This window comes from Corella eumyota, chromosome 2 (assembly GCF_963082875.1).
Source record: "Corella eumyota chromosome 2, kaCorEumy4.1, whole genome shotgun sequence".
NCBI classification, from domain to species: Eukaryota; Metazoa; Chordata; class Ascidiacea; order Phlebobranchia; family Corellidae; genus Corella; species Corella eumyota.
The window spans coordinates 7,414,625-7,441,981 of record NC_137491.1 but is presented as its reverse complement, the minus strand read 5'-3'; the positions used below and the strand labels follow the sequence as shown (position 1 = coordinate 7,441,981).

The window sequence follows — 27,357 nt, the reverse complement described above, 5'->3', positions numbered from 1 at the left end:
GAACGCAGAGGTTTTAACATATCATACACTGTTATTCGTAAGTTAATTTTAAGGTTGTATTTTGTACAAAACAAGGGTTTAGGGGTTTATTAGCCCTTTACTCAATGGTGCTATGGCAGTGGGAATGAAACCTAAGACTTAAAGTAGTAATTTCAAGTATGTTTTATCTTATTATTCGACAGATTATGTTCTATATTTAATCACATTATGTTTCTATAAATTTAATGTTTAAACCTTATTTAGAGTGACAATGTTCAACTTAAGTTTAGATGTTATATAATATATCTTTTAAACACAAACACTAAATATAAACTAAATAAAACACTGTTTATTTTTTAGCTGCAAATTTTGTGCCAACTACAAACATATCAAACACAGTAAATACTACTTCTTCACCACTACCAGGTTGAAATATAAATTAAATTAAAATTTGTAGTTTAATAATAAAATTATCAATTATTGTTTTAAAAATGATTTAAAAAATGGCTTTATTGTTTATTATTTTGTGTCCAAGATTATTTCATCTTTGTTTTAATTGATTTTTGTGTTGTGATATAGAATGTTCCGAACCAGTTCATCTTATTGCAACTTTGTTACCTCAGTATTTCCAATCTCCAAATTATGATAATAATTATCCTAACTCAGCATCATGTTGGTGGCTGTTCAGAGCTCCTGAGGGATTTGTCATCGCCTTTGATTTTATTGAATTCGAAACTGAGCAAACATGGGATGCCTTAAGAGTAAGCCTCCCTTTGGTTAACGTTTTATGGATAAATAAAAATTTTCGTTTGGTTAACGTTTTATGGACACATAACGTTTTTATGTTACCGAGATTAAAGTTTTTGGTAAAAAAATTTTTTTAATTATTATGTTATATTAATTTCTGAAAAAATTTGTTTTAACATAATTTTTATTTTGACTTAAAAACCATTCGTTTTGAACAAATTTAATTAGTTTAAAAATGTTTACTAATTCTTTTTAATTTTCAGTTTTACTCTTCTGAAACAGCAGAGGAGATCAGGTTTGAGGAGGTAGTGTGGGGTTTACGAAGTGGTTTTACTTGGCAGTCAAGCAGGAATTATGTTGCCGCTAGTTTCTTTAGTGATTCTGGGACCAATATGAAAGGATTCAACATTTCCTACAGTGCAATTCGTGAGCAATTTAAAAATTTATTTTTTTTGTTTGGTTAGATTTATGAAACTATTGCGTAACTTTTATTTATTTTTATTTTTTAGCTTTAACAACTACAGAAAGGACAGGTTGGTCTTGCTTATTTTGGTCGAATAATAAATTATTTTGAAACTTAATTTAAAATGTATTGTATTGTTTAAATGGATTTACAACAGTTCTTATATTTTGTATAATTATATTCTTATATTTTGTAAGTAAGAATTTTGTTTCTAAATATTTTTAATTTTGTAAAATTGCAGATTTAATCATTTCATTTTTATACTAAAGAACTAAATATATTGTAGGTTATTTAAAAAAAAAGTTTTAAGTACTTTATTAAGTACTAAGAAAAAAATTATTACATAGGACCCAACTGTCAGACAATGTTAACTGCAGGAGTGGTATCTGGTCATATAGCATCACCAAACTGGCCTACACCTTATGATGCCAACCTTGACTGTCGATGGAGTATTTCATCGCCAGTTGATGGACAACTTGAGCTCACACTTACCAACTTTGAAGTTCAAAAATGTTGTGATTTTTTGGCGGCAAGTTTTTTTATCTTTTTTTAGCATAGTTAATATCACTTATATATCTTAAAAGCCGATATTGTTTTTCTTTGCTAAAAAAAAATTGTAATAAATAAAAACCTTTTGTAACAATATAACAATTACTACTTATAGTAATTAGTAATAGGTTTTAAAAATAATTTTTTTTTTAGATTTTTGATGGTCCTGAAATAGTCTTCAGTTCAAGGTATGCTGATATAGCAGAATTGCCAATGACATATATTTCTAGAACAAGTAATATTGAAGTAAGTTTTAAAACTGATGGCACAGTTAATATGCAAGGATTCAAAATTGAATATAGGCAACGTAAGTTTAACATTAAATGTTTACAGTGAGATAATAAATTTCATTTATCTTGTTAAATATTTTAATACGTAAAAGCTTTTAAAAAAATGTATAAATAAGAGGGTAACTAAACCCTCTTATTTATACATTTTTTTTAAAAGTTTTGTTTTTAGTAATGCAATAATATGTTTAAACATAATCAAAAATGCCTTTTTTAATTTTAGTTCCTTCTGAGGAACCGATATCTACCAGTAAGTTCAATTTTATTTTTTTACTCTTAAATTTAAATAGAAAAATCTGGACTCATATTTATTTATATGTTAGTCCTATATAGTATTTTAAATAAAAATATTTTGTAAATTTTATTTTTTTATTTTGCAGCTGTACCATCTACTGTAACTTCAGGTATGTCAAATTAATTTTTTAATTAATTTTTAAAATTGCGTATCATTTAATATATAGATTTTTAAATGTTTGGTAAAATGAAAATTATTTTGGTGTTTTACTTTAAGGGGGTGAATGTGCATCAGTGTATAGTGCAGGAGTATTGTCTGGTCATATTACATCTCCAAACTGGCCCCAACCTTATGATGCCAACCTTAACTGTCAATGGACTATAACATCACCTATTGATGGTCAAATTGAGCTCACGATTCCTAACTTTGAAGTTCAAAAGTGTTGTGATGTTGTCAAGGTAAGTTCTTACATTTTTAGAATCTTAGGAATAGACATTCTTGACATACAAATTTAATTTTTTTTAATTTTTTGCATTTATTTAAAAATTATTCTATTTATTTTTTGTATTTTTAAAAGTAGTAAGTTCAGCTACATATCCAAACATAAAATTACATTTGTTGGTCTTAAGTTTCATATTTTAAATATATTTCCTGATTATAAATCTACTAATTATTAAGTAGCCTGGCAAAAGTTTAGACTGTTTATAGAACCAACCTTAAAGGTGCTATAGTGTGGAATCAGTGGGAATTAAACTCATGATCTTTTTTTTTTGACTGTCGATGGAGTATTTCATCGCCAGTTCATGGACAACTTGAGCTCACACTTACCAACTTTGAGGTTCAAAAATGTTGTGATTTTTTGGCGGCAAGTTTTTTTTATCTTTTTTAGCATAGGTAATATCACTTATATATCTTAAAAGCCGATATTGTTTTTCTTTGCTAAAAAAATTGTAATAAATAAAAACCTTTTGTAACAATATAACAATTACTTCTTATAGTAATTAGTAATAAGTTTTAAAAATAATTTTTTTTTTAGATTTTTGATGGTCCTGAAATAGTCTTCAGTTCAAGGTATGCTGATATAGAAGTATTGCCAATGACATATATTTCTAGAACAAGTAATATTATTGTAAGAATGCAAACTGATGGCACAGTACAAATGAATGGATTTAGAATTGAATATAGGCATCGTAAGTTTAACATTAAATGTTTACAGTGAGATAATAAATTTCATTTATCTTGTTAAATATTTTAATACGTAAAAGCTTTTAAAAAAATGTATAAATAAGAGGGTAACTAAACCCTCTTATTTATACATTTTTTTTAAAAGTTTTGTTTTTAGTAATGCAATAATATGTTTAAACATAATTGAAAATGCCTTTTTTAATTTTAGTTCCTTCTGAGGAACCGATATCTACCAGTAAGTTCAATTTTATTTTTTTACTCTTAAATTTAAATAGAAAAATCTGGACTCATATTTATTTATATGTTAGTCCTATATAGTATTTTAAATAAAAATATTTTGTAAATTTTATTTTTTTATTTTGCAGCTGTACCATCTACTGTAACTTCAGGTATGTCAAATTAATTTTTTAATTAATTTTTAAAATTGCGTATCATTTAATATATAGATTTTTAAATGTTTGGTAAAATAAAAATTATTTTGGTGTTTTACTCTAAGGGGGTGAATGTACATCAGTGTATAGTGCAGGAGTATTGTCTGGTCATATTACATCTCCAAACTGGCCCCAACCTTATGATGCCAACCTTAACTGTCAATGGACTATAACATCACCTATTGATGGTCAAATTGAGCTCACGCTTGCTAACTTTGAAGTTCAAAAGTGTTGTGATGTTGTCATGGTAAGTTCTTACATTTTTAGAATTTTAGGAATAGACATTCTTTATTTAAAAATTATTCTATACATTTTTTGTATTTTCAAAAGTAGTAAGTTCAGCTACATATCCAAACATAAAATTACATTTGTTGGCTTAAGGTTTCATATTTCAAATATAATTTCTGATAATAATTTTATTAATTATTAAGTAGCCTGGCAAAAGTTTAGACTGTTTATAGAATCAACCTTAAGGGTGCTATAGTATAGAAGCAGTGGAAATCAAACTCATGATCTCATACCACTACATCGTGTTTGCCAAGTTATTGGTTAGTACAAATTAATATTGACTACCATTTGTTAAGGTTTTTGATGGTCCCAATCAAGTGTTTAATTCACAAGAAAATGATATACCAGAATTGCCAATGGTATATGTTTCTAGAACAAGTAATATTATTGTAAGAATGCAAACTGATGGCACAGTACAAATGAATGGATTTAGAATAGAATATCGACAAGGTAAAATAAATTGTTTTAATATTAAAAATAAAATAAATTGTTTACTTTGTGTTATAATCACATTTCTAGTAATATAAGCAAGATATGATATATGTTCTTAGATTTATTTGTAGTAATTAAAACAGTTTGTAAAAGTCCTGTATTTTACTTAGCTTACTTTTGACAGTTTGTCAAATATTTTATATTTAGCGCCTATTGAACAACCTACTGAAATACCCAGATCTGAACGTAAGTTTAAGTTTACATTTGCTGATTTAATTTTAAGTGCAAAAATTAAATAATATATAAGTGAATAATTGTAAAATTTTTCAATAAAAATATATATTTCCAGCGTTAAGGTGCTATAACTTAATGGAAACTACAATATTTGGTGAAAAAATTGGAACAAGAACCATTGAAACTTGTGATGAAGGTTCTAGTTGCATGTTGATGTTTGCAGGGGAATCTGATCCTGAAACTGCGGAAGATATGCAAAGTAGGAACACTAGTTATTTTACCTTTTTTGATGGGAGTGGGGAGGGGTTGTACTTTTGCTGTTTTGTACCCTTAAGGGTTAAAAATAATGTGGCATCAGTTTGGCACCCTTAATCATTTTATGTGTAACCCCTTTATAATTACTTTTCTTGTTTTCAAAAAAAAATTGTGCTTATAGCTCCTGGTGCATTTGGAAGATGTGTACAGACTGAATTATGTGCAACATTAGACTGTGGCGTGCTTAAGGCAGATATGGGAGATTATGTTAATGCTCTTCAGTTTGATATCTGTAATGTAAGATGTTGTGATACTGATCTTTGCAACGGAGATACGCAATATTCTCCAGGTTTGTATTGTATAGCAATAAAAATGTATTTGATTTTTATTTAAAAAAATTCGCCAAACTTAGTTAAATAAATTGTAATCATTTTACAGCTCCTACAACTACAGATGAGCCAGGTAAATCTTTATTTTAACGCTTTACATTTTATACCTTTAAACAACATATTTAAAATTTAAATTATAATCCCTCAATATAATAACATTTATGCTTTAAGTGTAAATTTATTTATATGTTTGCAACCAAGTGTGTGCACTGTGTTTAGACTAAATGCAAATAATTTTAACAATTTTCTCTTATTTTATTAAATTTTATAAAACAATTTTTAAATGTGTAGATTTAACTTTTTTAATTATAAGTGTTTGTAAACAATATAATAGTTTATTAGTTATATAGCAAATTATTATTAAAACACTGTTTAAAAACTTTTATTTGAAATTAATAATTTTGTTAAAGTGAAGGGATTTGCTTCAGTGATTGTAGCAGATGTTGAATCCAAATCGATCACTACACCAAACTGGCCCCAACCTTATGATGCTAACCTTGATGGCCTATGGACTATTTCATCACCATTTGGTGGACAACTCGAACTCGTACTTGTTGAGTTTGATGTTCAAAAATGTTGCGATATAGTGACGGTATGTTTTATTTAATAAATTTTAAACGTAATTTAATTATGTTATATTTAAGGTAAATTTTGTATGTTAATAAATAGTAAAAACACTCTTTTATTAAAGTAATAGAATAAATATTGCTCTTTGTAGGTATTTGATGGTCCTAATGAAGTACTTAATTCTGTGAAAAACGAAATATTCCAGTTACCAATGACTTATGTTTCTCAAACCAGTGAGATTACTATTCGAATAAAAACTGACAATCGTATACAATTGCAAGGATTCAGAATAGACTACAGACAATGTAAGTTTAAACTTTTATATATTATAAACTATTTAAAAATAATAATAATAGAAAAATTTTCTAGTTCCTGGTAGTGTTTTGCCTCCAGCTGTTGTTCCTGTTAACTGTGGTGACGAAATTCAATTGACCACCAGAAATATTGAAAATCCCTACTTTATTCATTCACCAAATTACCCTGACAACTATCCATCCAATTCTAATTGCACTTATAGCTTCATGGCTCCACCTGGCAGCAGAGCTTTGTTAACTATCTTTAATATTAATGTGGAAGCGTGCTGTGACTACTTAGGCGTAAGATATAAATTCAAAAATATTAAAATTATTAGCATATTATACATTTTATTTACACTGCATTTGGCAATTTAAATAATTTTGACAATTTAAATAAGAGGTTTAATTTTTGGTGCGAATATATGAAGGTACGTTCAATTTTTTTGTTGTTGTTTATTATAGGTTTATGATGGAACCGAAAGACGATTAATAAAAAAAGTTAATGGTAGAAATATTCAGCAACAAAATATCTTCACATCAACCTTTTCAACTTTGGAAATCACTTTTATTTCTAATCCCTTTATTAACGGAGTGGGGTACAATGCTTCAGTTACCATTATTCCATGTAAGTGTTTTGACAACTGATACATATGTTTAAAATATTGTATGTTGTACAGACAATATACATAGTCAACTTGCAAACGTTTTTATTTTTAAACAGTCGAAACTAATATTTCCAATTCTGCATGCGGATTTACTGGCTTAAGTGAAACTTATCCTAAAGTTCTAAGTTCACCGAATTACCCATTTGATTATGACTCGAACAGTGAGTGTCAGTGGTTATTGGGCTCTGAAGCTTTTGGCCAGATTGAAATTACTTTTAATGACTTTTTTAGTGAGGAATGCTGTGACATATTATCGGTAAAAAATTCCTAGATTAAATATAGTAATGCAAAACTAATTTTTGAAAAAAAATTAGTTGAATAATTTATAATTATTTTGGTTGTACTTCATTTATTTTATAAATATATATAACTTTTTGACCATGGAATTGAAAGTAAATTATATTTATCTCTGTTAATATAGTGATCAACAATGTTTATGTTTTTGTGTAAATTAAGTTATTTTTACTAATAGATTTATGATGGCGAAAATGAAAATGGAAAGTTGTTGGGTGAATTAAAAGGAAGGTTGTTGACCGTTACAACTTTCACAGCAGAATCTGGAAAAATGTTTTTGAAATTTAAATCAAATGGTTTTAACAATCAGTATGGCTTTAACAGTACTTATAGATTAAGTAAGTGGTGAATTTTAACATACTTGCTAAAATATTTACTAAATCTAAATTAGGTTGAAACTAAATATTTCTTAGTTATAGATCATTTTAGTTTGATTTTGTATTTGTAAACTATATAAATTCTAATAATACAAAAAATTTTATTGTCTTGTCTACAAAAAACTATTTTATTTATTTTAACCTTGAATCAAACCTGTAAAGTTTCTTTTTTTAATAAATATAAGGAAACAAAAACAACAATAAATAGACTAAATCGTTTATGTTAAAATTTGTTTTTTTTTAGTTCTTCCAACCTATGAACCAATTTCTGATCGTAAGTTACATTATTTAAAAAAAATTGTGTGCAATAGGCCTATAGCTTCATTTGAAAATACTTAAAACTTTAATTTTAAAATTATAAAACAATTTTTTGTGTAGGTTTTGGAGAGGATAGTAACGAAGGGGATGGTAAAAACAATTTTTTAAACATTTTATATTTTTAAATAATTTTTTGTAACTAGCATAAATTCAAAGTTAAATTAAATGTTTTTTCAGATTATGGATTACCAATTTTTGAAGGAGATGATGGTCCAAGTAAGCACAACTTAATTTATTTTTATATACACTTTATTTTGCGGGCTTTTCAATATGTTTTTGTAACAAATTGTTTTACAATTTCAGTTGCAAATGTGACCCACGAAGTGATTGTGAATGGAGCTTCAGGTTATAACAGTTTTAATTTCTCTATGCATTTATGATGTAAAAATACATTTTATAGCTTTAATTGTATATAAATATTTGTATAGAAATTAAAAAAAACATCATTGCTAAAATGTTTTGTAGGCCCTGATGAAGAAATTTCTGTAGGCCCTGTGGAAGAAAATGTTTTAGATAATGATGTCCCATTTTTACCTGGTTGTACATTTTCTGAGTTTTATGAAGGTTCTTGGCTATGCACAACTTTGTTTTTTAATGAGTTTCCTTACACCAATCTTAATAGATGCGGGTATGTTTATTGTAAATATCCTAGTTACCAATAAGTGTGATAAAAATATAAAATTTTGAAAATTCTATTAAAATAGCAAGGCTTTGTTTTTATTTAAAAATATTTGATAAAATATATTTTGGTTATAAATTTTGTTTTTTTACTGAAATTTTGTATTATTTATTTATAAATTGTGGGGAAAAATTTAATTTCTTGTTTAAAAATTTTAATAAATTGAAACCCTTTTAGGACCAATTTGGTATTTTATAAGAGTTGTTTAGAGAGGTTTATTAATACATGTGCTATTGGAGATAAGCCATCATTCCTAGGAAAAATATTATCAACTGAGGTAACAATCATAAATTTAAAAACATATTAAAAAACTTAAAAAAAAATCTGGTTGTGCGTGTCTTATTATTGGTTTTTATTTTAGGCGATAGTTGCACAGCTGAGAAATAGCTCAACTGTCCTTGTGCCCACCTATGACTTGTACTGCTTGAAGGAGGTTGATGTGCTTGATAACCTTGAAGATAGTTTGTTAAACTCTTTGCCTGGTCTGCAAGGCTTTGGTCAGGGTTCGAACGAATTTTGTGATTTAGACAAATTGGTTACATTAGGTAATGCATCTTTACAGTTTACAAAACAGCTGATTCTTGCTCCAAGCAAAAACAAATTTTGCAGGTAAGTAAACATAAAGAAAAATGTTAAAATCAATATTAAAGCCAATAATTTGTTTTTTAAATTAAAAGTTTAGTTTAGTTGCTTTTAATTTTTTTTTAGAAAATAAGAAACAATTATTTTACGTAATAAAATCTAAATTATATCTTCTTATTATACTGGTTACTCTCACAGGTTGTACAATGAATTTTCAACACTTATGAAAGATAGTTTCGAGGGACTTTGTGATTTTAAACCCCTGATTGCACAACTTGAAAGCCTTGTACCTCAAGGCAATCCAGCTTTAGAGTCTTTACGGCTTGCTGAAAAGATGTTTAATTTAATACCAGAGCTTGTAGAAAAAAGCTTTTTACCAAGATGCTATGGTAGGGTATTGATAATTAAATTTTAGAGAATTTAAAATTTGCTATTAACTTATATGAGAAGCTCTAATAGTTCTTTTTGTTTGAAAAATGTTAACGATGAAAAAATATTTTTATTTTTAGCTCTTAATGCAATGCAGGCTGCTGTTAATGGTAAGTTGTAAATGTGTTATCTTAGTTAATTATAAATCTTCAGTTCAAGTTAAGCTAAAAAAAAATATAATTTAAAAGTAATAGTGCAAATTAAAAAATAAAAGGAATTTTCTGTACATACAGTAGTTTCCAAAAAATATCTATATACCTGAGTTGGTTATTTTTTGTTTTATATTGTGTTATTAAATACTGTTTTTACCAAATACAGTTTCATTAGATAAACTATGTTTTGCAACATTTTTTTAATTACTTGATTTAGAAAATAACGAAAACAATGAGGAACTAAATCATGAGAGAAGTAAAGATGTTGAAGAACCTGAAGCAATTATTGAAGGTAATTTTCAACCTTGACCAGATATAGTATACTCCAAATGGGGCTAATACTATAGTTTTGGCTAGACTTGGCAAATTTTAAAAGCTCTTTTAATGTATTTGAATTATAATTTAGGCGACAAAATTGACTTGTTATTCTTATTGGATGGATCTGGTTCTGTTACTAGCAAAGATTTTAGACATATGATTGATTTCGTAAAGAACGTTGTAAGAGGTTACGATTTAGAAAGAATAAGAATTGGGGTGATGCAATTTTCCCATTGGTTTCCTAGAAGGTAATCATAAGTAAAGTACTATAAGGTCTATTTATTTTATGTATATAAAACATTGTTCCATTTTGTACTTATCAAATGCTCTTCATCAAATATAGACAATACGACAAACAACAATATTTGGGGACAGAAATTGAAATGGGAGAATTTAGAACACACGCCACATTTCACGTTAGTATTTTACCCTTTCTTATTATAATTTTATAGTATTTAATTATTTATGTTTTTGAAAACTTTTAAATGTTTTTAGCAAGCTATTGACAGCATTGAGCACCATGGATTTACAACATATACCGGCCATGCCATAGAAAAAGCTTTGCTGATTGACTTTGCCAATTCAGAACGATTAAATGATACTGAAACCAAGAATGCTATTGTTATTATTACTGACGGAAGGTATTCTATTTTTAAGATTTATTTATCGAAAGTTAACATTTTTATTTTGTTTAAAAAAAATATTTAAAAATTTTTAGAGCATCTGATCCCCAATATTTGGAAACAAGTGCCAGCGATGCAAGAGCGGCAGGAATTACAATGTTCGCTGTTGGAGTTCGCAACTACAACCCTGAAGAGTTGCAGGTATTCTATTAGGAAATACATATTTATTCAGAAGCATTGATTTTTTACTATAATTTTTCCTTTTGTGGAAATTTCAGGTTATAGTTGGTGATGGTAGTGATAGCAGTTCGAGAATAACAGAAGTTGCGAATTTTAAAGAACTAAATGCAAATGTTACGCATTTAAGGCAGGCTATTTTGAATATTCCGGGTAAGTAAAAACCAAATTTGATTTTTTTAAATTTCTTTAGTAGCCACTTGAGTGTAAAACATCGACTAAATGGTTCTTTTTTTGTATTTGTATTTATAGACATTGATGAAGAATAGATGAACTATTGATAATGTGATCTGTACATAACACCATTCCATGATAAAACTGGCCGAATTTTTACAATGTTGCAAAAACTAAATTGTGTGTATTCATTATGTTGCAAATCGTTCGTAGCTTGTGCATTGAAGTTATCAGTTTACATGTATATATTCAACATAAACAATGCTTTAAAATTGTGTAAAACATTTCACTTTGGTAAAAACACGGGTAATGATAATTTTAGACACGTTTTTATCATTTACTCACATAAAATATTTTTTAGTAATTACTAATGTCACACTAAAAACTGTTTTGTCTATATAGATGTGCCATAAATACTCAAAATGTCAAATAGTTGTATTTTTTCATAGAATCAAGTAGTAGAAAACAGAAAGGCGGTTTACTCGCTTTATATAGACGTAACCTTTTTGACGACATGCGCTGGTTATACGTATTAGAACGGGAATTTTTATCACAGCACGTTTTTGTGGTTGTGTATGAAGCCTGAGTTAAGTTATTCTACTTAGCGGTAAAACAAGTGAATATACTAAAGAAATACCTTTACTACTTTGGCAGTTATATATAGTAGTAGCATTTAGCGCACACTACACAAAAGGATTAAAGTTAAGCCTGTTTTGATAATGTTTAGGCTAGGTAGACTGTTCCGGAAACTTTAGATACCTCATTTCCCTAAATTGTTTGATTGATTGTGTAGCCACAAGCCAACGCTTAATTAATTTTAAACTTAACTATGTTAATATAAAGTTTTAATTTGTTCATTATACAAAAGGGATAAGGTTCATAAAACTGCATTAAAATAAAGCACACCGAAAAATACTGCAAGTGAGTTTGTAAAATATAACAGTTTGTTACATAACGACTACCTTGAAAGTTACAAGATATTTTAACAAACTGTGAGCTTATTCTAAATGAGTTGCAAGGACATAGCAGCTGTTGTACTAACAGTACTAGAATGCGCTTTTCTAAGTGGAATAGGATATGGATGGTCATTTCTGATAGGTAGCTTTGAAGGCGAAAAGATTTATAATAATCTTTGTTACGAAGATACTGTAAATAGAACCCGACATTTGAACATGTCGAATTTAACATTATCGACTTGTTTAAAGCAAAGAGAACATTTTAATCTAATATATACAATTGTAAGCTCAACAGTACCGGGGTGCACTGTTTTGGTTGGATTTTTTTACGACCGTTATGGAACTTGGATTAGTCGAATACTGTTAACGCTTCTATATTGCTTAAGTTGCCTATTAATATCGATGATATCACCTACGCAACAGTGGGTTTTGTTACCAGGCATGTTTTTAATAATGCTGTCTGGCATCGTGGTATTGGTAGTAAGCTTTCAATTTGCGAACCTAATACCAAAACATCGTTCTACTATAATAGGTCTAATTAACGGAGGATTTGATTCGTCTTCAATAATTTTTTATTTTTTTAAACTAGTCGGCGACCAAGGCATTTCATTGAGGACTATATTTCTTTCCATGTCAAGTATATCCTTATATTTTTTGGTGAGAACGTTTGTATTATCGCCTGTTATGCAAATACCATATAACATTCCTGATGATTTTACCTATGGTCTGAAAAATGTTAAAAAGCAATATAAAAATTTTAAACAAATTACACGAGGTGAACGAAGTAAACTTAAATATTCTCTCATGAACAAGTTCTTTTACGGAAATGTTGCTTTTCTTGTTGTTCTCCGAATAAGGGAAATTTTTTTTATGGGTACTCTTTACTATTGGCTGGAAAGTATGAAAATTGAGACAATAGTTGTTGATCAATATTTATTTTATGCTGGTATTGCATCACCCATTGCATTTCTGATATCGCCTTTATGCGGTTACATAATAGATAAAACTACATGTAGATTTAACAAAAATAATAAAAAAGATAATAAATCAAACAACGTCAAATCTATAAGCCTATCATTAGGCATTACGTCATTGCTCGCAACTTTATTTTCTGTTCTAGTTGTTATTCCCTGTCTGCCTTTACAGATTGTATCATTTGTTTTATTTACAGTTTTTCGTAGTTACCTGTATACATGTGTTATTACTTATATATCAATAGCTTTTTCAGCATTTCACTTTGGGACATTACTGGGCATTACGCTTACTTCATCTGGACTAGCAACATTTGTTCAAATTCCACTTTTAAATTTAGTCTTGTACTATTTTAACGGGAACTTTTTTGTTGTTAACTGCACGTTTATATTCTTGTGTTTATTAACGTTTTATCATCCAATTACGCTTTATAATTCTTCCAACAGTATAATGATGACAGCTTTTAAAAATCATAATATTGTCATTGATGTTGATAATAGCTCAAAGAAATTTATTGGTAATAAAACTGTTGTTTAGGATTGTGACTTGTTATTTACCTTTAATTTGAACCTATGAAAAAAAGTATTAAAAACTTAATAGTTATATAAAAAAAATAATAAATAACATGCAGCATTTCTTAAAGTTTAAATTGGTGTAATATTATACAAATTAGGAAACAGTTTAAACAAAAAAATTTAGTAATTTATTTTCTAAAAACAGGAGTAAGCATTTATCCGAAGTCATATGTCGGTTACAAGTTTTACTCTCCAGTTGCGAAATTTTCTTTCCCGCGCCAGCTTTGCCCTTGGCTTATGTATTTTATTTTGATAAATTTATAGAAACTATAAGAAGTGTTGGATACTTTAAATAGTCAAGCAACTAGAATGTTATTAAATAGTGAATTTAAAATATTTGGTTACTAGGTATAAGCTGTACGAGCATAGCAATCAGGCCAACAGAGAATGGCATTTTGAAAATTGAAATCACAAGATTTTGATAATATAATTCGTCTAATATGATCGTAAGCATGTTATTATTTTTTAGAATTGCCTGAATAACTACTAGGTTAAGTTCATCTGTTACATTCTCTGACAAAGTGACAATCAGAAAAACCTTAAAGACCTAACATAAAGATGGCAGATCGACGACGCAGAAGAGCGAATATTGATCATGAAGAAGTTTTGTCAGAAGGAGAGTCACAACATCATAACAGTTTATCACTGACCCAATCGGTAATTTACTTATATTTTAAGATGAAATCATGTTTTATTTTAATTCTGAGTAAAATTTTTTACTATTGTTAATTACAATTTTTAACATTTAATTAGGTCCATGATTATGATGAAGATTATGGTGATTTGTCGGAATATGAAAGTGCTGAAGAAGAAGAAGAAGTCAGTGAACATTCTGATACTGTAAGATTTTGATATATATTTAATCAGTTCATCGTAAAATCTTTTGCAATATATACAATTTTTTATTTCAAATTTTTCAATATTGTATTGAGTTGTTATAAGAAAGGAATCGTAGACAAATTGTGTAATGTGAGTAACTTACTAAGGCCATAAAATATTTTGTGTTAAATTACATTTATAATTTAATGTATTTATTTATAGTCTTGTTACGTTCTTACTTTTTATGAATACAATCTTGTTTTTATTAAACAAAGTTTTGATAATATTGTGAATCTTTTCAAAGAATGTTTGAATTTTATATAAGAATTTTTTATGTTTAATAGGAGGATGAAACAAAAGCTGCAGCACATAAAGAAGAGGATGCAGATTTGAATATTTCCAGAAATGTCAATAGGAATGAGGAACAAGTTTACGAAGAGGATGTTGTTACAAGGGAGCAAGGAGATGGGCAGGTTAGGTTTTTTATTGTTGAATTAAATATTGGAGTTTACAGGTGTGCCAGTGTTTTTTTTTTATAATAAATGTTTTCTAAACATAAGATCAAAAAATTGTGGTATTACGTTCAATTTAAACTTTATGTTATTTTTGTTAAAAAAAATTTGTGATTTTTAGGAACAATCAGATGATGCGGATTCAACCTCCCTAAAGATAAAGGAAAACAAGGACGAAGAAAATCTTCCGACTTTTATACCAACAAAGGGACAATTTTTTCAACATGATGTAAGGAATGATGAAAACTCTCGAGGAGGGTAAATATTTTGTTTTTAATTTTAACAGATGGTTACTGTTTAGCATTTTTAGCAAAAATATGTATAGTTTTTATTGCAAGCTATTATTTGTGTAAATATATGCAGTTTTAAAGTGGTTTATTTTTGCCATTCTTAAAAAAAAATTTAATCCAACCTTATCTAAACATTTATGTCTATTTTTATTTAATGTCTAAACTTTATAAAATGCCACCCCCACCTATATTTTGTTTAAAGCACTATATACTAATAATTCTAACAATAAGTGTCTAAGAATTTAATCTTTATTTATTTTTTTTTCCCAATTTGTATATATATATATATTTATTGAATTTTTGTTGAATAATTTTTTTAGGAAGTCTAATCGAGGATTTCGTGATTCAGACAAGTCAAGATGGTTGCATGATAAATTTGATGAAATCGACCAAACACCAAAATGTAAAGCACAACTTATTGCTGAGTATGGTTATGATATCAGAGCTTTTGATTATAATAGTGGACCAAATTATTCCAGAGGGTAAGTTTTTTTGGGTTTTTAAATGTTTTTGTTAAGGCGAGGTAGTGTTTATAGATCTTAGCTTTTATTTACTGTATTGGAAATGAAAAAAGGGCTTAAAATTATGAAATACTATTCAATCAATGTGTTAAGTCACCATCAAGAAATATTATATATATATATACTTGAAATTAATATTCATAAATAATTTTATAGCCAAAGAGGTGGAGGTAAAAGAAGACCCATCAACAGAAGGGGGATTTCCCGTTCCCAATACAACCAGCAACCACAAAGAGAACAAAGTAGTAAAAATAAGGAGACTGTTTCGACTTCCAACCAACAAGAATGGCCAGAACTAAATCAGGTACAAAATTTAATTTTTTAAAGAACACTTTTATTTTTTATTATTGACTAAATACGGAAATCGATTTAAAATTTATCATGTTATATTTTTATAGCCTTCGAAACCAGAAAAATCCCAACCCATTAAGTCTCAAAATTTCCATTCTTCCAAACAAAACAAACCAGCAGATGACAACTATAAAAGTCAGTTTTTGCAATTTATTTTAAGTTTTGTATTTAAAGTATGTATAATTTTCAAGTTAGAAATTACATTTTTTGCCTAAATATAAGAATGGTGCATGATTACCTATTTTGAATATTATTTGTTATTAAAACCGCAATAAAAAATGATTGTGTTGAACAAGAACCATTCTTAAGGAATACATTTTTATCAAATTTACCTTTTATTTTAGAGAGTAATAGGCAACCCTATCCGGAAAGAAGAGCAGCTGATATTGAGGTATCAAATAAAAAAGAGAGTAGTCACCAAAATGAAAATAAAAACAAAAGTCCTTCCTCAGTAAGTTGAATTCTACTTGCAATCATATTTATTGTTAAATTTTTTATTTTAATACTTATTTTATTTTTTTGAATATTTGAAAATTAAATTGCATAAATAAATGAAACTATTTAGAGTAAGAAAAAACAAAATACCGAAAATAACCTTGAAACAATGTTGAATGTTATTGACAAACATGAAAAGTCAAAACGACAACAACAACAACAACCACCAAGAGACAAATCTTATTCTCATCAAAGGTATGTAGTTATTATCCACAATCAAATAATTTGGGTTTAAAATTTTATGCCATAATGTAATAATTAAAGTTTATAATTTTAATTTTAGGCATGGAAGAAAATATGAGGAGAATTTATCTGACCGAATAAAAAATGTTTCTGTTTCTGGAAGCAAAGAAGTATTCATAATATACATTTCTTTAAATAAAAATTTAAATGTTAACGAATTTTGCCTTGAAAATAACTTAATCTATTTTTGTTTTGTGTTTAGTCAAACCAACCTCGTAGGTATTCATCTCTGCGACAAAAAGCTGTCGAGACCTCGGTTGACCATCAACGACAACCAGTTTTACCTCCTGAATGGTCAAAATCAAAATCAGAAAACAAGCAACAACCCAAGGGTAAGGAGTTAAAATTTAATTTGCATATGCTAGATAACACAACAATTTTTGAATTATTATTTTATATTGTGCTTTAACCATAGTAGCACCAGCCCAAAATAAACCATCACCAGTGCAATACGAACAAAAGGAACAACAACCAGTTGTTACCAACCAGACACCACCTTTAATGCATGGCTCACCTCATAGTGTTTCTACGCCACCAATTAACCAGTACGAACCAGAGCAAGCCCATGAAATTACCAATATGAGTGAACCAATGGGCATGCCTCCTAATATTGGTAATTTTCTTTGATCCTTCTTATTTTTTAGTAAAAAAAATTTTACATTTTCAAAAAGCACTTATTTTTCATGTATTGAAACTTTGGACTTTAGATTTTTAAGCCATTTTTCTATCATAATTTAATTTTTGTGTGTTGTTTTAGTTGGACTGGCAAACCATGTAATGAGCATTCCAAAATCTGATGTGTTGTTAAGTGGCATGGATCCAGCATTAGCATCAATGCAATATTATGAAAGTAAGATTTTATTTCCTTTGTTTAAAGAGACATCATATTTTTAAACTTCATCGTAATAGTTTTCTATTGTGGAAACTAAACTTATGTAATTGCTCACTGATTACTTAACATTTAGTATATTGTTGCAATTGCCACTATGAACACTAAACTAGTAATGTTGTTGTTCTTATTTTGCTAGCATACCAGCAACAACAAAGAATGATGTCAACCTTAACACCTCCCTCTCACCTAAGTTCAATGATGCCACAACAACAACAACCTGTACTTAACATACAGGCTCTTGAACAGGTGCTAACAATTGAAATATACTATTTCTAAGTCGATAGTTATTGTTTATTTGACTTATTCCAAATTAAATCGTCATTTTTGTATTATAAAAAAACAAACCATTTAATTTTTATTAACTAATATTGTTTTAGATGCATCATAATAATATGTTGATGACATCAAGCGAAGAGCATAAAATAACAAGTCCACCAAGATCTCATATTAACACACTTCCTAATGCAGGTTTGTGAAATACTTTATTCAAAATTTTTTTTAGATTATATTTCTTGCATGATAATTTTGCCAATTTTTGTGATAAAGATAGGAATACTATTTCACAATATTATTTTTAGTTATTGCACCAATATCATTATATTTTTTAATTTTAATTTTTTGATTTAAGAGTAAACAGTGAATTGTTGTATTTAGGTGATCTAACTGGGTCTTTAACTTTTCCCCCTCCACTTCCACACAACTTTCCTCCTAATACTTATATGCCGAGGTAAGCTTACCAATTAAGGTTCAGTGTATATTAACAATTCCAGATTGTTTTTTGTTGTAATCTATAATGTTATTAAACATTTTCTTTCAGAAATGTTCTTCAAGAACCACCTCAACTTCCCCCGCTTCCCTTTCCCCCCAACCACCATTTACTTGGTCAACAAGTCCACGGGGTTACTTATTACACCCAACCAAATGTTCCCAATATGGGGATATCTCCAGACGGTTCACCCATTAGGAAGTTGAACAGCAACGCAATTCCAATCAGGCCTCCATTACATTACAACAAGATGATGTGAAGAGTCATTTTTAAAATATATTTTCCAATTTAAAATATTAAGTTAAAACTATTTAGAAATGCAGTTATTATAAATATTAATTATCTATCAAAAAAAATTTAAATTGCTTTTTGTCGAAAGGGCAAATAGTAACTGTTAATGCACATAGTGCAGTAGATAAAGTATCAGTTCATATGATTTTTTATTACTATACCTGATAAATATATACCTTCATTGTGTAAAAAAAATGTGGTGATTAGTGCAGTAATTTTACTGCTAGTGGTGCCTTCATTTTTGCGAATTGTTTACATTTAAAAACCCAACGTGATCAGTATATAGATTCTGATTACCTTTTTTATACCAAACCTGTAAGACTTGAAGTTGACATTGCTGAGAAGTAAGTTTAGTTTATTTGGGAAAAATTAGGCATATTGTATATTTGGCAATTAATTATTAGTAGTAACTGTTTTGTATCATTTTACTTTGTCCTAATTTGGTTCTAAACCAACTATAGAAATTATTTTTTTTTTAATATTCAATTGTAAATATGTTTTTATTTTAGCCATTGCTTATACCAATAATTCAATTGATTTTTTTTCTATTTTTACCAGAATTTTGTTACAATACATTTTCTTGAAGTATTCTTTGTCTTGAAACTAAATTATTGTTGTAGGATATTTTATATTAGAAAAAATAAAAAATGATGCGGTTTGCTAAATTAGTAGCCATATTAGGTCGTTAGATACTTTGTCAAAGTATGACATTGATTAATGCTGTGACCAGCCTTTTTAGGAGTTTAATAATTGTATAGTTTTCTTTTTAGTGAAAGAAGAATGGTTTATTTAAAACAGATATAAAGAGCTTAACAATGCACAATAGAATAAAAGTCGGGCATGGTTACAATTTCAATGGGTTTATAAATGCCTATTTGCAAAATTATCTATTCAATATTTATGAATTATTTTTTATACAATTTTCAGAAATTTTAATATCATTAATCGATTTTAACCTTTTGACTTTTGTTATTAGCAACACAAACATTATGTCATAACACGATCGTTAATGTTGTGGGTTCGTGTTAAGGTCCGCAGAGTTTGTCACCTTCCTTTTTAATGCAGTAGCAATAAATGAACAACGAACGGAAAGTTATTACATCACAAAATTTATTTTTAAAGCAAAAACTACTCAAAAACTAGCCTTCAACCAAAATAACAAAACTGCCAGCCTTTTAATTTTGCATATTTGTAACTTGTGCGGTTCTTGGTTTATAAAAGTGTGAAAACTATACCATACAAGAACATTTGTTTGATTTTTATTAGTTAATACCGGATATTGTTATCGAATAATTCGTTCTGACAACAACGTCATTTGTAGTTAGCAGCAGCTGGCCTAGCGACCTCGCGCAGTATAGTAATTAACTTGCGGTAAAGACGTGTTAAAATGATGACAAGTCGGTTATTCGATTAGTGACGTCATCTGTATTATTGTGGTCGCGTAAAGGTCACAAATCGTGTGAGCAGCGCACGCGTTGCGCTAAAAATTCTATGCATTTTGCCGTTGAATATTGGCACTGTGAATTGTTCGCGGGTTTAAATTTGCTCACAACAAAAAAGTGATTTCTTAATTAGTTTATGACACTTACCGGCTTGTTGTTAACTAGTGCAGTTTGTTTGAATTCAGATTTTTTATATATCGCTCTGTGAGAAAGTGAACATAGTATTAACAGTATTAAGCAAGTCAAAAACAGAACGGGTTTAAAGACTTTAGCTTATATACATTAAAAATGGTTTACAGTTATTTAAATAGAGATTATTTTAGCAAAAATAATTTAACGTGCAAAGTAGTATTTCATTAAAAATCTTCTAGACCAACGAGCTTCGTAAACTCGTATAGATTTACAGAAAAAATCTTCAGCAAAGATACTTTCACTAAATAAAACTATAAAATTTTAAACAAATTCAAGATTACATAGCATCAATAGCAACTGTTTACTTTGGCAACACACGAAGGGAGTTGACTGGTTCAGTTAGAAATCCAACGTGTACAATGCCATTACACACACGCAATGTAAACAGTGAATCTAGCAATCTCTAGCGTTTTATTCCTAACTAAACAAAATGTTTTATTAATAAGAGTAGTAGATAGTTTTATAGTTAAAGTATATTTTATTCAGGAACTAAAAGTTTTTTTCTTCTTTTAGATTTTAAATTAGTTGAAATCAGAAAAGTATTGCAATCGAATAAAAAGTAATATCTAAATTTGTAGTATACTAAATTGTGTTTTAAAATTGTTATAGAAGTTAGTAAAACTAGTAGGGAATGGATTGTGTATTAATAGACCCCCGACATCAAAGAGGAATTGGAAAGTTTGCCAATATCGGATCGTACAGTGATCTTAACGATAACGTAAGACTTTTATTTAAATTTACGTAGGCGGAATATGTATTTCAATCTCAATGGATTCATTTACCGTTTAAAAAAATAAGACTGAAACAACGATAAAATTTAAATATCTTGTTCTAAATAATTGAGTTTACATTTTAGACGTATATTATTAACAATACAAAAAACCTAGGGGCAACTAACTAATCAAAACATTACAGTTATATTGTTATAGTTGTTTAGTGATCGACTTTTGACAGTTACTTGTTATATTGTAAAGACACAATAACAAAACGCGTATCAACTAGGACTAAAAACAAATTTTAAGCAATTTTATTTTTGAACCCGTTTTTTTGTATAATTTTACTTATTTTTTGTGTATTTTTAAAATTCATAGGTTACAAGTTTTTAAAGTCTTATTGTATAAACTTGCTTAAGTTACTTGGTTCTCAAACGGATAAAAAAATGCAAACATTTACACAGTGACGTACGACATTGACGTCAATTGAAAACCATGGCTGCAGTTTAAACACTCTTCTACTGTTTGATATAATAATTGAAGAAGTCGTTTAAATAAAGTGCATATTGCACAACACATTTTTGAACAAACTAAATTAAAATGCGAAATTAGTTTTATGAGTTTAAGTTATGTAAAATTTTGAATTTTATTGTTTAGGTTTCAAGAGCGTCTCTTACTCCGCCCTTTGACAAAAAACACAATGTTGGACATTTTAGCGAATTAAGTCCGCCCAACAAATGGGATTATCCGCAGAATCGTAAGTATTTTATCGCCTTATCACACATGTGTATTAAATTGCGCGCATCCCAATTTTTGCTTTGCGCCGAAAGGTCGAACCTTTGACGACGATATAACACGAAAATTGATGTCACTGTGGTCGTATTAAACCTCATGTACAAGCTCAATACAAATATCAGATGTCAATACACGGTTAGGTAGCAAAAGGTTATTACATTCCCTTAGTATTTGTGATCAGTCATTTAGTTAATTAAATAACGGATAACAATTTTTTCGAAAGGATATGAACGGTTATGGGCATTTTTTACGAACATAATACTTAAATCTCAAAAAATAACAAATATGTGCTAAACATTCTGTGTCTGCAAAGTATTTGTTGTTTTACTGTCTTTTGATAAGAGCGTATCGATGTAAACCTAGAATATTGCTTAAAATAACATGACCTTGACTTCACACCACCCATAAGGCGGATATATCAATTTGTAAATTTCTTTTAACACCATTGAACCGTTTCGATTACTTCCAAGTACGTTAATGAAATAGGGAAATACTTTGTTATATCGTCTTAATATTACTACGTCACATGACGTCAATTTGCATGTTTTTAATAGACTTTCGTTTTTTAATAAAAAAAAACGTTTTTAGCATTATTTGTTCAATCTGTTGGTATTGTGTGGACAAAAGGCTTGTTTGATTTTAATTATAATTTTCCTTATTTCCGCATTTGTTAAAATTTTAACCTAAAAATAGCATTACTATTTTACACTAACAATACGTTCAACTTCCCGTAACCTTTCGAATAGAAAATTAGTAATTTTTGCATACACAAATTCGTTGAACGATGCGTTGAATGTCTGGAGAAAGCGCTTGACCGTTACTTGAACCAGATTTCATTACTTAAGTGAACGATCGATGACCCAAGTAAACTGTTAACCTGTTGTTGGTATTTTTCTCGACACCTACGATTTGGGTGGGAGACAAAAGCCAAAAATAACTTTTCGTTAATAATGTTGAACGTCATTATACCCTTATTTGAACTAAAAACCTAAATGTTTTGTTTTTAATTAAACGGTGATTTGACAAGTTTTTTGTTTGTTGTAATAATAATATAAAATTTAACTTAATAAAATATGAGAATTACAAAGCAATGAATTATTGTCATTAATTTTTATTTAGCCTAACAAATAAACATATTAAGCCTAAAGCACTATAGGTTGAAAAAATTGATATTTGAAATTATGTTTTTTCGTGTAATTGGTGTAAAGTTGCATCTAAATATACCAAAAATGTTGTTGCAAATGTATATTTTTAGAGAGTGTCTGTGGCATAACGCTTAAGGGCATGGTAGCACATATGGTTAAAACAAATAACTGTACATACGAGAACTGGGTTTAGATAAATATATTAATTGTAACGTTTACATTGTGTATAAATATGTAAATGGTTGATACAAGTAATTCAATATCTTAAATAAATATTGAAAACGTCCTTATTGGAAAACATTTTACAACATGTAATTATTGAAATTTTTATTCTTATGTTTTTCTTTTTTCTTAAGACCCAATATTTGTTTTTAATGTAAAACTTTGCTTTTAGACACAAGTAACTCGGACGGCAACAGTCCTTCCTCCAGCGAAAGATCGAGTGATTACGAGGCGATTGGCTATGTGACGTCACCAGAGTCTCCGTTGCCCCCTCGTGTGTACAAACCATGTTTTGTTTGTGGGGATCGATCTTCTGGGTATCATTACGGGGTGGCATCGTGCGAGGGATGCAAAGTAAAAATTTTAAATTAATGAAAATTTTTTGTTTTATGCTGGGGTTGTTAAAATAGATTTTTTTGTTTGTTAAATTTATTTAATGACTAAGTAAATATTTTTATTTTTAAAAATGTCAGTATTTAAAAATAGGTACTTCATGGCGCAATAAGTGCTGTTAAAAGTTCACTTATTGTGTTTTCTTGATAACATGTCATTGTAATTCTCAAGCAAACTTTTAACCCTTAAAATTTTAAATTAATAATAAAAATTTTTCAAAATACAATACTAAAATTGTTAATTGTTAATTTTAGGGATTTTTTCGACGAAGCGTTCAAAAGAATGTGCAGTATGTATGTCACAGAGCGGGTAAATGTGTCATCAACAAAATGACAAGAAGTAGATGTCAGTTTTGTCGCTTACAAAAATGCTTGGAGGTCGGAATGATGAAGGAATGTAAGTTACTTTTTTCGATTATTGCTTTTGACGTTTTTTATTTAAACCCGTCAAGGTAATTTACAACTCTGTCTTTACAACTGTTTTCTATATAGCTGTACGAAATGACCGTAGAAAAAAGCGAGGCAAAGAAAAGAAGGAACTTTCAACCACTGGTGGCGTTAGGGTACACTCGTCATGCTCTTTACCGCCTCGTGTGGAAGGAATAATTCGTGTGATTTCAGAGGCTCATATCAGTACCTCGCCCAGCCTTAGTGCAATAAATCGTTTTAAACTAACGGTATGTTTTAGACTAAGCCTATAGATTTAAACATTGTTTTTAAGCTTTTTTGACATTTCTTTTTAATTGATTTAAAAATTTAAAAACTTCCTACCGCACGATTGTGCTGTAGAGCTACATAGTCAAATTTATTTTGCTTTTGTTATGTTAGTACCAATATTTTAGCACATTTTTTTACTTTAACATAAATGTATTACATTAAATAAACACATGCTCTGTAACAAATACATTTATTTTAGAATGCTAATACCGCCAACAACTTTGATAACATAGATGCCGATCTTTGGGATAAATTTTCGGATAGATCAACAAAATGTATCGTAAAAATTGTCGACTTTGCAAAACTGATTCCTGGTTTTACGGAATGTTTAATTACTGATAAAATAACGTTGATTAAAGCCGCAAGTTTAGATGTACTAGTAAGTAAACATTTATTGTAAAAAATAAACATTTACTCTTTATGATTTGTGTAACTACTTGTAATTTTATGAAAGGGTTTTGAAAATATATTGCCAAGTCATGTTTAGCAAATATGTTATTTTGTATGTTAACTTTTAAACTTAAAATAGCAGAAAATCTATAAAGTTGTTTTACCTTTAGTTGTATGTTGTGTTTTTTATTTTTTTTAGTTTATTTATTTTGTTTTAATTTCAAGGTTTTGCGACTCTGTTCTCGATATGACCCCTTGGAAGACACCATGACCTTTTCCGATGGGTTGACTTTGGATAGGGGTCAACTACGTAGATGCGGTTTTGGACCAATTACTGAATCTGTTTACTCGTTTGCAAAAGGACTTCGGCCTCTCGATTTGGACCAAGTTGAAATCAGTCTGTTATGTGCTATTTGTATAATGTGTGCAGGTAGATAATCAAATAATATAAAATAGAATTCTTTAACAAAATAAGCGCTTCTAAAAATTCTTTTAATCTTTTGTAAATGTTTGACATTTCAAAAATCAACAAATAATAAAAAATTATTGTTTTATCCTAGATCGACCTGATTTGAAAGAAACTTCCAGAATCGAGAAAGCCCAGGAACCTCTAATCGAGGCTCTTCGTCTTTACAGCCGAAGAAGACGTCCAAAGTTCCCGCAAATATTTCCCCGAATTTTAATGAAAATCTCCGACCTTCGCACCATCAGCGTAAAAGGTTACTATTTTATTTCAATTTTCGAATATTAAAGTTATCCAGAAAATAAATGTTACCAATTATTGTCAATCAGTCAAATTATCTGATTTTACTTCAACCAATACAATCATACTTAAGATAGCATCGAGATGTTATCAAATCTGCGCGGTATTGTCTTAGCCTAAATGCGCATTTATTGGTCTTTATGACGTCACTAACATTTGTTTTACGTCACACAGGAGCGGAGAGGGTGATAACCTTGAACATGGAAGTGCCGTGTGGCACAATGCCCCCCTTAATGTCGGAGATGTTGTTGAGGGAAAATTATTAAAGTTCTTAACATATTTGATGTCGACTTTTGTTAAATTCGCGCCAAGTGCCTTAATTCAAGCGGTGTTTGAATGGAAGTATTACTGGTTAAAAGAAGAAATGTTATTTTTATTTTCGATCAGCGTTTTTGATATTAATAAACAAAAATAACAGACTGATAACATGTGATAATTAAACGTTTCAAAATTATTTAAGAAACAAACTATGGAGAACTTTTATGCAAATAATTGTACAATCTTACAAAACAAAAATATCGGCTTATCGTTATATTAATTAAAACAATGTTTTATTAACAAATATTTTCTAGCTTATTAAATCTTGTTTCTTTAAAAGAGATATTATGAAATAAAAACTTTAAAATTTTGTAAAATTATTTTTAATTTTTTTTGCTATTATTTTTTAATATTATTTGTTAATAGAAATGAACTTTAATTCTTTTACGTACTTAAAACTCCTGCATTTATTTTTGTGCTTTTCCACTTTTTGGTTAAGGAAATCGTGCTTTGCGTGTACTTGGATAAAGATCTGATATTAATATAATTGTGTAATTCCTTCGTGGTATTAAACAAGACAACATATTACTGTTTTTTTTGTGGTTGTACAATAAACTTTTTTGACCTTTTGGAAAAATTAAGTAATTCCACGTGATTTGTTGAAGGTGAAATACGTGACTTATTGGTGCAGCAGAGTTCTGCATTTTTGGCCGTGATTTGAAATTTCCAACGTTATGCTTGCCAATTTTGTGTATTTTTGTGCGGTGGTGTTATATAAAATAATTCTAGCCAAACGTAAAATTTGGCAAAACTTTAGGTTTTTTTAAACGATAATATCAAAGATGACGCACGTTGATAAAATAAAATGCTGGCGCTTTGTTTGAACGTGTTTTGCAAATTACGAATTCTTGTTACTTGGTCGGGGAATAAATATCGTATCACCGATATTAATATAAACGCTTTGCTCTTAATAGATGTTAAGTGGAAGAAAGCGAGATGTTCGTAGTATCCTTACGCATCGTCGCTGATCTTATCAGTTAAATTGAGGATAGAAATTAAAGCAGCGAACACGACAGCATTCAAAGCATGTGGTATCTGAATTTGAAATCAAATGGCTCGAGGGTACGGTTTGAAGCAAAAACCATAATAGATATTTAAGACAAAATACTGAAACCTAATTTAGAATTTTAATTGCAAAGACATTGTTGGTTAAAAATGCTTACTAAAAAAAGGCTAGGTAAATAATTTTGCAAAGACTTAGCCTAAAGTGAATATTTAGTATTACGAGCACTAGTTTTTGGACTACAAAATATTATTTACAAAAAGGAAGGGTATGGGTGATGGTATGATGTTTCAAAAGTTAAAAATAACTTTCTTAAGCTGTTATCATATTTTAATAAAAAACTTCGCGTTTCTTTTCTTAATAACAGCAAGTACTTTGATGTTTTCTGAATAATTTT

General features: G+C 28.7%; 2 protein-coding genes across 3 annotated transcripts; both read left to right on the top strand.

Moving 5' to 3' along the window:
* Positions 1–14,164: 14,164 nt before the first annotated feature.
* LOC145744148 (uncharacterized) lies at positions 14,165–19,423 on the top strand. 2 transcript variants are annotated; one of them, XM_082562266.1, is made up of 17 exons: positions 14,165–14,345; positions 14,442–14,528; positions 14,852–14,980; positions 15,141–15,277; positions 15,630–15,791; positions 15,987–16,134; positions 16,229–16,316; positions 16,526–16,632; positions 16,747–16,871; positions 16,960–17,029; positions 17,122–17,251; positions 17,338–17,532; positions 17,677–17,769; positions 17,948–18,057; positions 18,189–18,279; positions 18,466–18,538; positions 18,629–19,423. In XM_082562266.1, exons 1-17 carry the CDS (start codon positions 14,247–14,249, stop codon positions 18,834–18,836), a joined length of 2,052 nt encoding a protein of 683 aa, XP_082418392.1. In that variant the 5' UTR covers positions 14,165–14,246; the 3' UTR covers positions 18,837–19,423. The 2 variants fall into 2 exon arrangements, with proteins under 2 accessions (XP_082418392.1, XP_082418391.1); XM_082562265.1 differs by having other exon boundaries at positions 17,335–17,532.
* A 1,686-nt stretch (positions 19,424–21,109) lies between these two features.
* LOC145744149 (retinoic acid receptor gamma-like) lies at positions 21,110–26,205 on the top strand. The gene is made up of 9 exons (XM_082562267.1): positions 21,110–21,220; positions 21,873–21,972; positions 23,550–23,731; positions 24,025–24,166; positions 24,262–24,446; positions 24,686–24,865; positions 25,102–25,306; positions 25,437–25,595; positions 25,814–26,205. The coding sequence occupies exons 1-9, from the start codon at positions 21,134–21,136 to the stop codon at positions 25,903–25,905; spliced, it is 1,332 nt and encodes a 443-aa protein (XP_082418393.1). The 5' UTR covers positions 21,110–21,133; the 3' UTR covers positions 25,906–26,205.
* The last annotated feature ends 1,152 nt before the right edge of the window (positions 26,206–27,357 follow it).

What these genes read in the sequence shown, in the direction of transcription:
- LOC145744148 (XM_082562265.1), top strand. Translation starts at nt 14,247, where the DNA reads ATGGCAGATCGACGACGCAGAAGAGCGAATATTGATCATGAAGAAGTT. An exon ending in GGGCATGCCTCCTAATATTG is followed by an intron (nt 17,533 to 17,676) that starts GTAATTTTCTTT and finishes GTGTTGTTTTAG; the next exon opens with TTGGACTGGCAAACCATGTA. An exon ending in ATCAATGCAATATTATGAAA is followed by an intron (nt 17,770 to 17,947) that starts GTAAGATTTTAT and finishes TTATTTTGCTAG; the next exon opens with CATACCAGCAACAACAAAGA.
- LOC145744149 (XM_082562267.1), top strand. Translation starts at nt 21,134, where the DNA reads ATGGATTGTGTATTAATAGACCCCCGACATCAAAGAGGAATTGGAAAG. An exon ending in ATGGGATTATCCGCAGAATC is followed by an intron (nt 21,973 to 23,549) that starts GTAAGTATTTTA and finishes CTTTGCTTTTAG; the next exon opens with ACACAAGTAACTCGGACGGC. An exon ending in GGTCGGAATGATGAAGGAAT is followed by an intron (nt 24,167 to 24,261) that starts GTAAGTTACTTT and finishes TTTTCTATATAG; the next exon opens with CTGTACGAAATGACCGTAGA.